This window comes from Zingiber officinale, chromosome 1A (assembly GCF_018446385.1).
Source record: "Zingiber officinale cultivar Zhangliang chromosome 1A, Zo_v1.1, whole genome shotgun sequence".
NCBI classification, from domain to species: domain Eukaryota; kingdom Viridiplantae; phylum Streptophyta; class Magnoliopsida; order Zingiberales; family Zingiberaceae; genus Zingiber; species Zingiber officinale.
Window position 1 is genome coordinate 39,709,774 of NC_055987.1, and position 18,450 is coordinate 39,728,223.

Genomic DNA, 18,450 nt, shown 5'->3' on the forward strand with positions numbered 1-18,450 from the left:
TTGAGAGTACTCCGCTTTTGTGAACTGTGAACACACATAAATTATATGATCTTAAAGAACAAAATATAATTAATTGAAAAAAATAATAACTAAATAACTTCTAATTATTTGAGATGATAAAGATAATATTACTATCGATGGTAGTGTATCCCCCTCGATCATTGCATTTTCTTCAGTAATTTGCCTCATAAATCTCATCACGTAATAACCACATTGTTTCGCATCTGGCTGCCTAGGAACCTACGTTAAAGGCAATTGATATTGTTAATGATAAATATACACATACCTTGATTGATTGAAATAGAAGTACCCATACCTTGATTACTTCCCATTGTACATGCTTTCTTCCTTTCCTTCCATTGTTCGAATTAAACAATCTTAACGCCCTTCATATATACATTCACCATAGTTGATATATAAGTGTTTTATGACTAAATTAAATACATAATAAAAAGCATATATAAACTCACATTTCCACAACATATTTCCCATCTTCATCACAAATGCGATGACTTAAAGAATCCAACAAGTAAACAATCTCCTTATGAGGTTTAATGACAGTCAAATTCCAATGGAAACTACACACAAATACAAAATTAGTGCATACAATTCACTAAAATAATCAATTGAAAATGATATTAAAGATGTTCATTACCCATTGCAACTTGGCACCAAAACTAATTGATTAATTGATGCACCACTCATCCTATCTGCTAAGAAACTTGCCCTCTGGTTCAACCGTTCAGTTTTACCTATTTTGTCTTGTGTGGTTTTTTGAAAGTTTGGGATGCTATGCGGATTTACAAATCTGAATTTATCAATCTTATTTTCTTTTACCAACTTTTTATAAAGATGCCTGCCATTTGAAATAAAAAAAAAATCAGAACTATATTAGATATTAAATACTGATCTAATAAAGTATGTGCTTCTTATATACTAAATTTAAAAAAGAACAAACAATACTACAAGGTAATTCGAAGACTTACCATATGTAAACAACCACACAATTTCCTGAAATTGGCTCCAAGTGATACAAAGCACTAATGTCCTCAAGATGCAAGTTCAGTTCATAATCATCTTGAAATACCTCATGATCTAAAGCAATTGACAATTTCCTTCCATTCTCAAGAGCACGCTTACAATAACAATACACCACGCGCAATGATCTTGGCACACTTGATAACAAAGTCTGGTTATTTTCTACATGTGCTGTTTTCTTCATTTGACGCTTCTAATAATTGTAATTGTAAACTTTTTAGATAGGTGCAATACTAAATAGTTTCACAGATATTTACTTTGAAATATTATCTTAGATGTACCTTTTGTCGTAGCATCAGCAGGTGTTTTGGCCAAGCCACATGGGTTCCAACAGCATCACCAATAGTTTCACATTCATTGGGAATCGGAACTGGCAAACATGCTGATTTCTGCATTGCTTCATCGATGGATACACGCATACAATTCTTGGGTAACGGAACACCATGGAGAGAGTGATTAACTCCAATGACCTCAACAACTGTACCATATGCAACAATGTCTGTGCTAGAATCCAATGTCAAAATAACTGATTTACCCTAAAAGATAAATAGTTGTGTCATTGAATTATACTAACTCTTTATTTTAATAATAAATATAACCACAACTTATATACCTGTAAAGCAACTTCTTTATCCACAACTTGCATTTCGACATCATTGAACTCTTCATGACTGGGGAAAGTCTTATCGGTGTTCAGTTTATTGTCATTTTGTTGAGGTAACTTTACCGAGCAACTTCCTTTGTCATCAATGTCACTGCCCCATCCACCCTTTTTGTAGACAATTGCTTCAAGGTTTTGAATGCGTGTATCTTGGTCTTGAATTAATTTTCTAGCCTCCACCAACTCTCTCTTTTGCTCAATCAGTAGCTCTCTATCAACATGGTCAGTCTTCCATCTACTACCATTAAAGAACAATGATGGAGTGATATGACCTCCAACAGCCCTCACACGTCCACTATGTTCTCTTGAATTGAGTGCTTTCGTAAGAATATCTTCTTTTGTCCCATTAATTTCGAGTGTACCCTCACGCTTCTGTTGTATATAATCATCCTGTCATCCAAATAAAAAAATTACTTTAAAAGTTTCATTGAAATACAATAATTGATTTTTACTCATAGCTTCTCACAATCTTGTCTATTGTTTGTTTCAACTCTTGGCCATCAAATTTCCCTTCTTTATTAACCCTTCCTTTCTTCCAAATAATAGCTCTATTGATTTCATCATCGTCACATAATTCATTTGCCTAAGAACAAGAATAATTGAATGATATATGTTAAATAAGAATGATTATTAAATGCTAAACAAAACCGTTATACGAATTTTATAAGCAAAATATACTTACTATTTCTTCAGCATATCGTGCATATCCTTTACGAGCAAGGCGATGGGGGTATATGTTCTTCTTTCTTTTCTCCTTTTGTTGTTCACTTAGTTTCTAGTCAAGTGAAACATTCCACATATCAAATTTACTAATTCATCATTTACCTTAATATCTACTTATTTTGAAAGAACAAAAGACTAAACTTACAATAAAGTCATCAGACATGCGAGTCCTGACAAAAGAAATCCAATCATCTCTTGCAAGACCATAGCCGCTAGGTGGTTCATCCAACTCTTCGAGTTTGTCAAGCTTCTTCGAAATGAATGTCTGAGTGAGATGGGATTTAAACTGACGCCACTTATTACTTGCTGAATTCAAACATCCCTTCTTCCAACTTGGGGGAACATCATATGTCAGCTATAAAACACAATTGGGAATACAATAAACTGATTAGTACCTATATTCATCATTGACACCATAAGCAAACACAATTTCTGGAAATTATTCTAGCATTGAAACAACACACACATACATTAAGTTTAAGGCATTCTCATCATTGAGTGTTTTGGAGATCTGAAATTACCAAAACAAAGCTAATGCAGGAGTGCTCGTGGCTTTTGATTTGCCCTATTTGTTTATTAGTTTAATTGTGGATCTATTTTCAATCTGGATGATTTAGTTAACGATAGAGTCTCAGCGCTGTTAACATCGTTCGCCTTATTATAGGCAAGTAGTAACTCGCATGGATGTATCCACTTCCGAATATGATGAAACTAATGCCTTAAAATAGGAGGTTATTATACACCCATAATAATTTGGTTGACAGTAGGGTTGTAATATCTAAAACAGAAAACATTTGATATTCAAGTTATTAGATGGATGGAAGCTTTGGATTGTAGTAGACAACCACAAACAATGAGATATACAACCATTTCTCTTGTATTTGTATAGTTTTGTTAGGAAGATTGAGCTTTAGTATTTAACATGTCTAGAGCCTTAAGTTCAGTTGTTGTGCTATTGCACATATTGGATATTTGTGTATATCAGATATAAAATCATGCCCTTAACATTTTGTTTGAAGAATCAAGTGCAAGTAAAGACATATACAAACAGCACTAGCTTTGGACACTGATATGACAGACAAATGGATTTGTTCTTGATTTCGTACAATTAACCTAGGACAATGTTAGGATCCTTTGAGGATTGTTGGTTACTTATAATCCTAAGTTTTCTAGTTGGAGCAACATTCGTTTTGAAATTGTTTGATGATTGGCAGTTGGTAATCAGGTCTTACAATGTTTGTAGATTTGGTAATTTCTTGTTGAGACACTGGACGACAATGCAATCCTGGTTTTCTCTTTGCTTTACAATTGTTTCAATGCTAATGCAGAAACAAAGCTACCAGAACTAAGTACAAATGAAAACCCCACTGATATAGAAAAAGAACCTACTGAGGGATCTAAAACTGAAATGGAACAAGGAGAATCACGAACAACAGAAGAACAACCTACTGAAACATACGAAGCTGAAAGAAAGGAAGCAGAACCTTGTGAAATTTAAGAACCTTCAACTGAACTATCTAAACCTGAGCAAATGCAGCAGAGCAACTTGAAATAGAAAACCAATCTTTAACTTGTATATATAAAAATCATACTGTTGAATGCTGGAGTAGCAAGAACAGCAGGCAATTCATACTGTTTTACTATCTTTAACTCATCTTTTCATGCATGCCATGATATGACAAATAAAATTTGCAACATGATAATTGACCAGAATTTCTTTAACTTACTTACATTAACTGATTCCCATATCAATTCTTTAACTTCATTTGGAACTTGTTTCCACGTCTTGTAAGATATCTTGACCTTTTCTCGAGCAAGCAAGCCAATGTAACTTTGCATTGCAATAGCAGCTCCTCCTACTGGCTGTCCAAGTTTATTAAATCTTACCTCATTTCGAATTCCTTGAACCCTTTGTTTAGTAAGCTTATCCAGATGGGTACGACCTCTAGATGTTCTTGTTGTTTCAGTGTCTGTAGATTCCAGCATTGTCTCAACCTGTAAACTGTTGTTAGTGGATGTAGATGCAATTTTTCCTTTGCCCTTCCCAATCGTTGCAGGTTGTCCTTTTCTCTTGCTTGAAGCATGAATTGTGTCATCACCATCAGATTTGATTTTAAGCTTTCCAAAGGATGCCATAGATCTCAAATTTAATCTATTGATAAAAAAGTGAAACAACATATCAATATTTAAAAAATACACAATAAGAAATTCACCTACAAAAGAAAATCAACATACATAGATAAAAATTTGAAATACCATCATGTGCACAAAATCATATTCAAAAACAAGATACATATCAATATTGTCTACAAACATATCTTCAAAAAAAAACTATAATTGGTTAAACATTTTCAACCCAAGTGCCATCACAATCTTCACGAAGGCATTGGGGTTCATTGTCATCTACTCCGTAAGCATCCATTGATGGTAACTCTCTGGTAAAAGATTGATAGTGGACTATAGTGTCTTCCAATTCATCCCCATTTGCATATTCAAATGACTCTCTAGTAGGAGTTGCAAGTACAATACTCCATACAGGATCTTCAGGATCTTCAATATAAAATACTTGCTTCGCTTGACTTCCCAAGATAAAAGAATCTGATTTGAATCCAATTCATTTCAAATTTACCAATGTGAAACCAAGATCATCTACTTTTATACCATTATTATTCTCCACCCAATTACATTTGAACATTGGAATTTGAAATTTGTGGTAATCAAGTAACCATATTTCTTCAATAACTCCATAAAAAATCATGTCCGACACAATTGGATTTTTATCCTTTGCACTGGCAACTTGCATTGTCTTTGCGACTAAGCTTACTCCAGAATTTTGAGCAACTCGTACATCATCACGTTCTTTCGTAGCATAAGTAATCCCATCAATCAAATAACTAGAATACTTTAACACTTTCTTGCTAGGTCCACGCGCTATCCACTTTAATCTTTCAGATATTTGAAGGGTCGAATGGTCAACCGCACGTTCAACCTATAGTTAACAATATAATAAAATTTAAATTTTTGTGTAAGATACCAAGAGTTGTATGTATGCTAATACATAGTAGTTTTGGAACGTACAATATCATGCAACCAGTTAATAAATGTTCGGTTATGCTCATCTTGTAGCCACTTTTTGGACTTAGCTTTTTGAGGAAATCTTGCTCTCAACTCCACCATGTGTGCCCTAATAGAATTATTTTAAATAAATAAACCAATAGAATGAATTCAAATTGCATAAAAGTATTGATAAGTTAGAGAACATACTCGATATAAGGATCAATCTCATCATCATTCGTCAATATGTAACGATGTGCTTGTTGCAACTCATCATGCCTAGCGGAGTGCACTATTGCACCCGATAAAGGGTTAGTACATTCTACTTTCTGATGACTTGATGGTATCCCAATTGTGTGGACATTAGATAGATAGTCTGAGCAAAATTCGACAGCCTCTTCAGCAATATAACATTCGGCTATACACCCTTCAGGCCGATTGTGATTGCGCACATAACCTTTCAAAATCTTCATGTATCTTTCAAATGGGTACATGTGTCTATACCAAACAGGTCCGCACAATTTGACCTCTCGCACGAGATGAACAGTTAAATGAATCATTATATCAAAAAATGAAGGAGGGAAATACTTTTCAAGCAAACACAATATCATTACAATCTCTCTTTGCAAGTCATCCATCTTTAAAACGTCTATTACTTTACTATATAACGCATTGAAGAAGAAACACAACCGAGTGATAGTATCTCTGACATGTTTTGGCAAGACACCACGAATAACCACTGGAAGTAATTGTTGCATTAAAGTGTGATAGTCATGTGACTTAAGGCCAACAAGTTTCAAATCCTTCATCGACACAAGGTTTTTAACATTAGATGAGTAACCTTCAGGGACCTTTATTCCTGACAAAGAATTGCAAATACTTCTTTTCTCAGCTTTACTTAGAGTGTAACAGGCAGCTGGCAGAAACGTTCTTTTCTCCCCAATCCTTGGTGCCAGTTCAGTTCTTAAATTCATTTCCATAAGGTCTAATCTTGCTGCGACTCCATCCTTTGTTTTTCCTGGAATGTCAAATAATGTACCGATGAGACTTTCACATACATTTTTTTCAATGTGCATCACATCAAGAACATGTCGAACATGTAGCTCTTTCCAATATTCAAGTTCAAAGAATATTGATTTCTTTTTCCAACATGTTTCTCCATCATTCCTCTTTGATGATAGCTTTCCGCTGATTTTTCCCAACTGATAATTATTTCTTTCAACTCTTTCCAAAACTTCATGGCCACTCAATGGCTTTGGTGCAAGGTTAAATTCTTGGTTTCCATTAAATGCCTTCTTTTGCCTTCGATAAGGATGACATAAAGGTAGAAACCTTCTATGGCCTGTATATGACATTTTTCTACAATGCTTCAACCTTGTTGAATAAGTTTTTTCTGCACAAATAGGGCATGCATGATATCCCTTCACAACACATCCTGACATGTTCCCATATGCAGGAAAATCATTGATTGTCCATAGCAGAACAGCTTTAAGAGAGAAACTTTCTTCTCGATATGCATCATATGTTTCGACACCTTTATCCCATAAACATTTTAAATCATCAATCAGAGGTGCTAAGTAAACATCAATATCATTTCCTGGTTGTCTAGGACCAGATATCAACAAAGTGAGCATAATAAATTTTCTCTTCATACACAACCATGGTGGAAGGTTGTATGTGATCATTAAAACTGGCCAACAACTATATGTAGACCTCAACAAACTGTGGGGATTAATCCCGTCTGCTGATATAGCCAATCTCAGATTTCTGGGCTCAGAAGCAAAATCAGGCCACATGCGATCAACTAATTTCCAAGAAGGTGCGTCAGCTGGATGACGTAAGTATCCATCATGAATTCTTTTATCAGTATGCCAGGTTAACTCCTTGGATATCGCCTTATTCCGAAACATTCTTTGAAATCTTGGCATGGGTGGGAAATACCACAAGACCTTTGCAGGAACTCCTTCTTTTATCTTGGATTTGTTGCTCAACTTCCACCTTGATGTCCCGCAAGTAGGGCAATTGGCAAAATCTTCGTACTCCTTCCAGTATAAGATACAATCATTAGGACAAGCATGAATTTTCACGTAATCCATCCCTAATGCACGTAAGCTTTTCTTTGCCTCATACAAAGATAAGGGTAATTCATTGTCATCTGGAAGCATTTCTCCTAACAAAATAAGTAAATCGGTAAAACTTTTATCACTCCAACTATATTTTGCCTTCAAGTTAAATAATTTCACAACTGCAGATAACTTTGTGAATTTTGTGCATCCAGGATATAAACATTTCTCGGCATCTTCAAGTAGCTTATTGAACTCGCTTGGATTCTCAACATAACTATCATATACAGCTTGCACCATATCTATAGGCTCCTCGGCAAAATATTTGTATTCATCTTGCCCCACGCGATCATTACTGTTCATTGAGTTTTCTGTCATAGTTCTTTCCCCATGCCATATCCATGTATGATATGTCAAATCTATACCATTACAATACAAATGTGCCCTTATAGTTTCAACATTTTTCTTCTTTATGTTACCACATCTTACACATGGGCAAGGTATTGCATTAGGATCGTTAGCGTTTTCCAGTGCAAATTGCAAGAAAGACTCTACTCCAATATCATATTCACTAGATAGTCTATCCTTTGACATCCATTCTTTGTCCATTCTTGTTATAAGTACTAATCAGCTAGAAATGAGATAACACCTACCTTCAAAACAATTGTACAGTATACAACAAGATCTTAACACAATGAACAAGAAACATAAGATATTCTTAGCATACAATCTATACAATCAAGTAACTAAATTATTAAAATAAGTGAATCTGCTAATAAGAGAAAAACTATCTATGGATGTGAAGAAAGGGAAGGGTTTAGTGCAAAAACGTGAAGGGTTCAAAACCACCTTAGATGAAAAAATATTTGAAATAAACTATAATGTGAACTCTAGCTCAAAGATAGGACTATTAATGAATACCAAAAGCAGATTAAAAATTTGTCAAGCAAGCAAGCATATTGAAAAACTTGAGGCAACTATTGTTTCATTGAAGAATAAAGAAACAGGAAGCTAGTCTGCAGGCAACTATGAGAAACTTGAGGTAACAATTTGTCAATTAACATTCAATATATGGTGAAATCCTCTAATATTCAGCATATTGAGAAACTACAAGAGGAAGCTATTCTACAAGCTAGGAGGTTGTCTAGTGCCACTGAAACTATTACATAGATTGCTTGACACTTTTAATTTTCCAATATCATACTGATCTTATTTTACATTCATAGATGACCAAATTCTTGTGCCTATCATGTTTGAATAACATCTAGTGTAGGTATATAAGAGCAAATCATTGACAAGAAAAACAAGCTCATGACACATCTTGAAATAAAAGAAGATAATGGAAATTCAGTGGAAACCCTGAAGGAAGCTAGGCAGGAACCATGCTCAAAGAAAGAGTCATCCATGTCTCAGAAATTTGTATCTGGGCTGGTAGTTGATGAAGATACAGATGAAATTGGAGGAAACTAAGATCAACCGAAAAGAAACTGGAGTTATGCTATATGAAGAACACAATAATGCAAAAGCAGTCGGTGCTTTCTCACAAGATTGCAATGAATTCAGGGCAAATCAACTACCAGGTGAAGACCATAAGTATGATGAGATGCCACAGGCAGTTCATGATCCTTGTTTGCTGGAAAAATCTATGAAGCAAACAATGCTGCAAGGAGACAAGGAAGTTAGCAGAAATGAAAAGATTGAAAGGATCCTTGCAAACCCAGCAAATCCAGATGTTTCAGCTAGCAGTGACATTTTAAACATAGATTCAGATGCCAGGGGAAGCCTTCTGTTCAAAGATTTGGATGCCCACCCAGAAAATGATGATGATTTAGAATTACAATTGGCTAAAGATGCTGCACACATTGACAATGTTGGGCCCTTAAAGTTTACTTCAAACTTTAAGAAGACAGAAGATAATGAAAGTGGAAGAATGGAAGATATATGTAATACATGGCACGTAGGTTTACTTCAAACTTTAAGAAGACAGAAGATAATGAAAGTGGAAGAATGGAAGATATATGTAATACATGGCACGTAGGTTCATGATGCTTCTGATGGTGTGTTCTTTGGCAGTGTGGTTTCAAGGAAATGATATATTGACTAAAAGAGAACAAGACACTTTTATGCCTCCGAGAAAAGCACAAAGAAGAGAGAAAAGCGTTCGGGAGCTATGATTCTTCACCAGATTAGAAGAAGAAAAACGCACCTCGGGACAAAATGAGCCACGGCGATCGCGAACTTGTGAACGGCGTGGACTGGAAGGAGAGAAGATGGCGGTCGCCGTCGGGGAGAAGATGGCGATTAGGGTTAGCGCGGGTTTTTGGTGGCGGTGCGCGCGATGTGGTAAAAAGAAAACGTGAAGTGTTGCTAATCCATCCATCTTAAAACCTAGTTTGATTAAAATCCATCCATCTTAGAGACAACATAGTTTAACATAGGCAAATAACTATGTTGATTAAACTGTTGATTAAAACTAATACACAACATAGTTTAACATAGGCAAATAACTATGTTGATTAAACTGTTGATTAAAACTAATAGACAACATAGTTTCAACATAGTTTTAAACAACACTAATAGACAACGGTTTATTAAAATTGCTGTCGTATGCCAAATAAAGATATCTCATAGACAACAATATTTAAAAAACCGTTGTCTTTGACATAAAACCGTTGTCTTATGTATGTCAAAGACAACGGTTTTTTAAACATTGTTGTCTTTTTTTTAAAAAACACGACTAACAATAACAGTTTTCAACAAAACCGTTGTTAAATAACAAAAAGACAACAGTTTCTCAAAAAATTGTTGTCTATTAGGTGTGGTTAAATCTATAATTTCTTGTAGTGTTCAGTTCAGTGCCAATTTAATAAGTATAATAATGTCCTTAGGTAGTAGTTTCTTATCTACAGTATATCAATTGGTTGAATTGATAGTAAGATATTGTAGAGAACACTACTCTTAACTATTCCTATGTCGAGCATTAATATATAAGAACAATATTAATGCATTGAGACAAGCATGTAGGTCAACGGATGACTTGATCTCATAAGTCATGGATATAAGATATCAGGTTGACACATGGGTATATATTAGATAATATATATTGAATGACACGCCATGAGAATGTTTCATGAATCGTTATATGAGTGTAATAAATATTCTCATGTGACTATTGGTATGAATAGTCCTTAGACCTGAAGTCACTACGGTTCCCTACATAAGGAGTTGTGCACTTTGGTATCGCAAACGTCACCTGTAATAAGATGGACAATAAAGTCGATCAATGTGTATGCAATGAATTATGTGAAGGGATGTGAGTGATGTAGATGGGATCTATCCCTTCCATATGACGGAAGTGATATCTGTGGGCCCCTTGATTAGTAGGACACAAGAAAGCATGGTCATGCGCAAATGAGTCAATATGAGATATTGAGCTTATTTGATTGAGTGTGTCTACTTAGAGATCAAGAAATACAAAGTTGATAAGAGGATGACACGGTCTATGCCTCATTGATCAACCTAGATATCAAGGATAGAGGGACCAAGTCATACAAGATAATAGCCATGGACATGTTAGGTCGGATCTTGACCTTCTCGTCACTTAGGTAGCAATGATGCCTTGCTAGATACCACTCATTGCTTATGTATCTAAATATTGATTTGGGTACATTGCCAATGTTACGAGAACCTATTGGGTCACACACAAAGAACAAGGAGATTTGGAGATGGGTTCATATGATGAATCATTGGATTAAGTCTAATCCGAATTGGACTTATTGATGGACTCAATTGGATCTTATTGTTGGATTAAGTCCAATTCAAATTAGACTCAAGGAGTCAATTTGAATTAATGAAATAATGATTCATTGAATTTGAATTGCATGAGGATTAATTGAGTAAGACTCGATTGAATTAGACTTGAGTTAGACTCGAGTGAGTTAGACTTGAGTTACACTCGAGTGAGTTAGACTTGAGTTAGACTCAAGTGAGGCTTAATGATGACATTCATTGAATTTTGAATTCAATGAATCATTGGATTCAATTTTTCGAAATTGAATATGAAAGATGAGGAGTTTCAAAATGGCCCTTAATGAAGAGTGAATACTCATTAAGGCTCATTAATTGGAGTTAATGAGCATTAAGTATTTTTATTAGATGAAAATACTTAAGCCAATTTTACTCTCATTTTTCTCACTTCTTTATTATCTCCTCCCTCTCTTCTCCTCTTGACCGAATCCTCCTTCATAGGTTGCTAGCACAACCTTAGGTGGTAGGCATCTCCATTTAGTGAGTTTGTGAGACAAACGAACCCTTGTTCGTGTGGATACCATAGAGGCGCGAGCGTGTGTTGGTGCTGAGATCTGAGCTATCGGAAGTCTGTGAGCACGCAACAAAGGTATACTCTATCATGTTATCCTATGTAAACTTAGTATATTTTTCTTCTCCCTTCGCATGGATCTTCTAGAGGAAATAGGTTTTTTCGCTGCGCATTTGCGTGTTTAGCAACCTATTTCCTTACACTCTAGTAGTACTAGACTTCATCTCAAGCTCCACAACGCTCCAAAACATGACTCAACAGTCGAAACAAGTTCAGAGTAGATCTCTAGACCGAGTTGTGTGCAGATAACAATGTTATAGTAGGTATGAAAAGGAGTAACGTCTGTGGCTTAGGTCAGGGCTAAGAAGTGCGGGCGTTACACCGAGTGAGCGCTCCACTTTCATTAGAGGCTACACCCTCTTCTCCTGTTCTAGTCCCCATCTAGGAGCAGGCAACCACCCGAGCGGAAGGCCAACTTAGGACTATTACTCCTTCTGCTCCTCCATCCTTGAGCCAACAACTACCTTCAGCTTTGGCTCTTGCTTCCTCTTCTCACTCCAAGGAATGCCTCAAAGGGCGATATGCCTTCACTTATTCGTTCCAACTGCCATCCCTCCAAGTGCTGGGCTCCATTCTTTCTGCCAGCACCTCTCCTAACTACGATTAGGTGCAACTTCACAGTGCCCTGGCCAATTCATGAAAAAGCATAACCGACCAGATTTTAGAATGCCCCTAATTGGACTTGGCCGACCAGTTCTCCCAATGACTAGTGTTGGTAAATTTATCTGCTTCCTTTTCGCATTCTTGAAATACTGCTAATTCTGCCTACGCTTTCTACAGACCTGTTGATGTGCATAGATGTTATAATCTTTTATGCATGTTTGGATGCATATTCACGTATTTTATTTATGATGGATTTATGCATTCTTACATTCCTTATCATGTTTATAGCATAATTACTCTTTTATTTTAGAGATATGCTCTCTGTGTGCATTTGTGTTGATAGGGATAACTTTTGGAGCAAAAATGGTGATCATCAACGTACCGGGGAGCAAAGCAGAAGGCTAACCGACACTGGTCGTGTGACCCTACACGACCGTGGAACACATCCAGAGGAGAAGGAGAACACAGCCGTGTGACCGTACACGGTCATGTGAAGCATCCAGAGCTAGAGAAGAACACGGCTGTGTGGATTTTACATTGCCGTGTCACTTAACCCGTTGCCAAGAAGGAGTTGGTTGTGCGATCCCGCACGACTGTGGCACGGGTCATGTCGTGCCCATGCCCTACCCTATAAAAGGGGTTCTAAACCTCTTCTCAAGAGGAGGAGGCGGTCGTTCGAAGAAGGATCACCTTGATGTCATTCCACGCTATCTTGGACCTCCGTTCGACGATCCAAGGGTCACTTCATAATCATATCAACTCCGGGATCAAAGGATTGGATCCAAGGACCACTCGACGCTATTGGATAAGCGTTTCTCTTCCTTCTCTTAATTTGGAATTGAATGTTGTATATCATGATGTCTTTGGGTTCTCCTCTTTCGTTTATGGTGTAGATTTATTATTCTAGGATTAGGAAGTAGTTGTGGTTAAGGATACGATGTAACAACTCATGTTTACGCCTTTTACCTATTATGTGATATTGACTTGCTCTTGTATCTATTCTATTTGACATGCATGAGAATTGCTCGCATTTGATTACCATGTAGATTGAATGTTTGTGTAGGAATTGTAAATCTTGTAGAGAGATTACTTTAGATCGTATACCCGAGGGGACCTAGTGATAGGGGGTAACCTGTTAACGAACGTCTAGGATATTCCCTTGAAAGAAGAAACAACTCCTTCATAATAAAGTAGGAAATCGTACTGAACTTATATTTTTATCTTTATTGTTGTTAACTAGTCATGTATTCCTGTGATCTATGTGTTGGATCGAGAAGCGCTAGAGGGGGGGGTGAATAGCGCTCGTGGCTATTTCGTTCGATTATCGGAAAACTATCGGAGTTAAAACGTGCAACGGAATAAGCAGAAATAAAATAAAGAGACAACACAAAGAGATAGGTTGATTTTACTTCGTTCAGAGCCTAAGTCGACTCCTACTCGAAGGCCCGCGATCCTTGATCGCTTCCGGTGGGCAACAACTATAAGCTCGTTAAAAGATTACAATTATGAGTACAAATAAAAGCTATCAAAAATTATACCGACAACAAGAAATGCTAATTCTGAAGCTTTGGGTCGTCGGGCAGTTGTAGTAGCACTTCGGAGCGTCTTTTGGAGCAGCGTGTAGATGAAAGATCACTTAGAATTCGTTGTTTTTGAAGCTGCACCTCAACCCTCCTTTTATATGCGGTTTCGGGCGCCTGGATCCCTTCCGGGCGCCTGGAGTGTGACGTGGCCAACCAACTAGGATGCTCCACGTGGCGAAGTCACGCAGGGGATAGAATTTGGTCCCGGGCGCCCGGACCTCCGGGCGCCCGGATCCATCCCGGGCGCCCGGACAGCCTTTTTCCAGCAGGTTCCTCACCTGCAAACAAAGGTTAGTCCGAGCAAAATACCCTGCAAGACAATGTTAGAATCTGATAAAACACAATAAGTAATAATTGACAGTCTTCGGATTGTCCGAGTCTGACTTCGGATTTCCTACCGGAAATCCTAGGTCGACCCGACGCCTACTGTTCCCTCTACGGGGAACACGTCCTCACGTACTCCACTCAGGAGATTTACCTGTTGCCAGTCGATCCTCCAGATCTACTGGACTTTTGCTCAGCACTCGATGCTTCCGGACTTTCTGCTGGACATCCGCTTCCCGGCTAGTCCAGACTTTCACCTGGTTCGCGACACCAGGACTTTTCACCTAGGGTTACCACCCCCTAGAACTTTTGCCTGAAGCCATCGACCTGCCAAGGCTTTCCACATAGGGTTACCACCCCCTATGACCTAGGGTTACCACCCCCTAGGGTTTTCCTCTATCTAGGGTTACCACCCCCTAGGACCTAGGGTTACCACCCCCTAGGGTTTTCCATTTGCCTAACCGCAGCTAGGACTTATGCCTAAGTTCCACTTAGGACTTTCCTGCAAACTTGTTCAACATATTAGAAATCAAAACACCTTAACTTTGAACCCTTTAACATAATCAAAATATAGGTTCGATCGTCGGATGCTTCCCGCACCAACAATCTCCCCCTTTTTTATTATGGCAATATAGTTCAAAGTTAAGTAAAAAATAAGACAGTAAGTACAAAAACTTAAACAAAAAACTTTATATGCTTTCCCATTGATTATGTTTAAGTTTACTCTTTACTTAACTTTTCTCTCTCCCCCTTTGACATAAATCAAAAAGAAACCTAGGAAAAGAGAAAAATAGTCTATGTAACTTCCTCTCTCCCCCTTTTCTCTATGAATCACCTTTTGCAAACATTGAATTTTGAAAATATAGCTTAAGTGAAAAGGGATTTAGCTTAATTTTGAATAAAATAATACTTATTTTTGAAAAAGAACTTGTTAGTTTTTTTGGTTGAAGAGAGAGAGAGTAGCTAAAATTTTAATTTAGATTATTTATTCAGTTGGTCTTTAAGTCCAAGCATGAGTCAAGTTAAATAGTAATCAAATTATCTAATTGGTGTTGATCAGGTATCAGAGCCCTAAAGTACAGGTAATCTTAATCTTAATATGAGAGATACTTTTAGCTAAGATAATGTTATTTTTTGTCTTTAACAATTAACTCAGCAAATTTTTGTGATATCACAACTCTTTAAATTCTTAGTTTTTAAAGAGGGAGTTTAGAAAAGATTTGATCAAGACTCAGTTTAACTAAGATTTTTACTTTTTAAAATACTTTTATCAAAGACTTAGCTACACTTATGAAGATAGTAGTTTTGTTAAGTATTTAACCTTAAAAAAACTTAGTTTTTTTTTTTTTAAATCACTCCCCCTTAATTAATGCCTTAATAAATTTTTGAGTTCAGGAGTCCAAGCATGAGAGGTAAAAAAATATTTTCCTATCTTTCCATCTCACTCATTCTAGATTAACAAGCATGTTTAGCATATGAGTGAGCGTGAGATGGAGTTGTCTTTGCAATTGATATAAAACATAAGTTTTGAATTTCAAATAATTTTGAAATGAAGTTTTAACAGATTTTAAGGTGATTTTTGAAATTTAGTTTTGAAAAGATTTTTAAAGTAATTTTTGAAATTTCGTTTTGAAATAATTTTAAAATGATTTTGAAAAGATTTTGAAATTAAGTTTTGAAAAGATTTTAAAATGATTTTGAAATTTAGTTTTGAAATAATTTTAAAATGATTTTGAAAAGATTTTGAAATTAAGTTTTGAAAAGATTTTAAAATGATTTTGAAATTTAGTTTTGAAATAATTTTAAAATGATTTTGAAAAGATTTTGAAATTAAGTTTTGAAATGATTTTGAACTGACTTTGAAAAGATTTTTCAAATAATTTTTAAAAGAATTTTGAAATTAAGTTTTAAAGATTTTGAACTGATTTTGAAAAGATTTTTCAAATAATTTTAAAAGGAATTTTGAAATTAAGTTTTAAAGATTTTGAACTGACTTTGAAAAGATTTTTCAAATAATTTTTAAAAGAATTTTGAAATTAAGTTTTAAAGATTTTGAACTGATTTTGGATTTTTCAAATAATTTTTAAAAAATTTTGAATAACTATCAGTTTGAATTTTTTAGAATTCCTTAGTCATCTCACCCATCTAAATTTTCAATCAGGGAATCCTATAATTGTTGTGAGATGAGCTATGGTTGAATTTTAGGGTCTGGTTTAACTTTATGTTAGATTCAGGTTTAGCTTTGGGTTCAACAAGTAAGCATTCTTTGGATAAACTTCTGGGCCATGGTGAGTCACCAGGAGCTCATTAAAGTAACCATGCCTTCGAGGTTTCCCAAATAGTCCTACCCATTGAGCTTAATACTAAACCTTGGTCTAACTAGTTAGGATCCATTTAAGGGTAGCTTCGGTCAGTTCCACTTGGCCAAATGCACCAGGTCGAAGCCATATCTTCCTAGACATGCGATGCCCAAGCTTCCCTAACGTACTATCATCCAAAAACTTCACCAGTACCGTGGGTCAAGTTAAACCTAGCCCATTTTATCTAACCTTAATTATCCTGTCGGGTAGTCTACTCTTGGTTACCCTTATCGGGTGAATTAAGTTCGGAGGTGCCAGCTATTCTGGAGCCTTCCTTTGGATTTTAGTTTGATTTTGATTTAATTTAACTCGAATTTAACTTGATTTTTATTTAATTTAAATTTTAAGTTTACTTAATTTGATTTCCCTTTTTAGCTTGTTTCGTAGTATTTAAGTTTTACTTTAGACTTGTAATCTAAGTCTAGATTTTGTGATTTGACTAAATTATTAACAATCTTCTCTAATTTATCAATTTTATCTTTTAAAAAGTTATTTTGTATTCCTAATTTTCTTAAAGTTAATTTCTTATTTTTACTTAATAATTTGGAGTTATTCTTGTTTAGATATGAATCAAATTTAATCATGGTATTATTTGTCACGCTCCAGAGGGAGTCTCTGTCCGAAGAAATTTCGGCAGCACCTCCCCTGTACGGGTGACAATCTGAAGCACTACTACAGGCATAATATACCTCAGCCACATGCGGCTGGATCATAACAATAAAAGAAAACAACCACCACGCAGTTAATATCAAATTCAGCCTCTGGCTGACACAACCACGTAGTTAAAAGTAAAGCAGCCCACTCGGCTGTACCAAAACCAAAACACAACAAAAACTGACCGAAACCAAATACAACCAAACACAAAACTGCTAGCCGACTAGACTTACACAACCAACAACATAACACCCGGAAACAAAACCAGAACACAATTCGAAATACAGAAATTTTGTATACCAAGATAAACAACAGAAAGGCAGCGATATGTCTCTGATGTGACGCGGCGACCAGCAGACAGGATGCTCCAAACGACACCATAAATACCTGGTACCTGAAAAAGATAGTATCAACGGGGGTGAGTTCAACAACTCAGCGAATACCAATGGACATGAGTAGTAAGATATATCTAACAGCAACAAACAAGGAATACAGCTTCCTAATCATATATAGGGAATAGCAAAACTGAAAGGTAACTGAGGAAGCTGTACTCACCAGGAACTCCTATCCAGACAAAAGGGTCGTCAAACCGAAAGTGTCAATAATCCTGTATGCAGGTCAAAAGTATGTATCCAACCAAAATATAGCAACCAAATGTAGCAAACACAATCATAAAAATATAAATGCATCAATGCATATGATGCTAATGATGCGTCCTGGTCACCCCTGACGCCAGTCAGTCATCTCACACACAAATGGTGAGACCGAGTGGGTAGGGCTGTGACAACCGTGCACTCTGTCGTCACTACTCCTGATGAGTGACCGAGTGGACGGGATGCTGTCGGAGTACTCCTGTCCTGTGACCCCAAATCATAAATGGGGGAGCTCAATGCTCTCATCTCCCGGTACACGATGACGGGGAGGTATCTCTGCCGGCTACCACGCTGAGTCACCTGACCAACGGAGCCAAACAGAGTCCACCGTCTACCGGCTACCACGCTGCTACACT

The 18,450-nt window shown here is 36.4% G+C and overlaps 1 protein-coding gene across 1 annotated transcript; it reads right to left on the reverse strand.

The window, feature by feature from the left end:
- Nucleotides 1-982: 982 nt before the first annotated feature.
- On the reverse strand, nt 983-4,558 carry LOC121997621. The gene is made up of 7 exons (XM_042552134.1): nt 4,154-4,558; nt 2,568-2,777; nt 2,382-2,474; nt 2,166-2,282; nt 1,652-2,089; nt 1,320-1,574; nt 983-1,231 (listed from the first exon to the last, which is right to left on the reverse strand). The coding sequence occupies exons 1-7, from the start codon at nt 4,556-4,558 to the stop codon at nt 983-985; spliced, it is 1,767 nt and encodes a 588-aa protein (XP_042408068.1).
- Between the last annotated feature and the right edge of the window lie 13,892 nt (nt 4,559-18,450).

What these genes read in the sequence shown, in the direction of transcription:
- LOC121997621 (XM_042552134.1), bottom strand. Translation starts at nt 4,558, where the DNA reads ATGGCATCCTTTGGAAAGCTTAAAATCAAATCTGATGGTGATGACACA. An exon ending in CACGATATGCTGAAGAAATA is followed by an intron (nt 2,283 to 2,381) that starts GTAAGTATATTT and finishes TCTTGTTCTTAG; the next exon opens with GCAAATGAATTATGTGACGA. An exon ending in ATAAAGAAGTTGCTTTACAG is followed by an intron (nt 1,575 to 1,651) that starts GTATATAAGTTG and finishes TTTATCTTTTAG; the next exon opens with GGTAAATCAGTTATTTTGAC.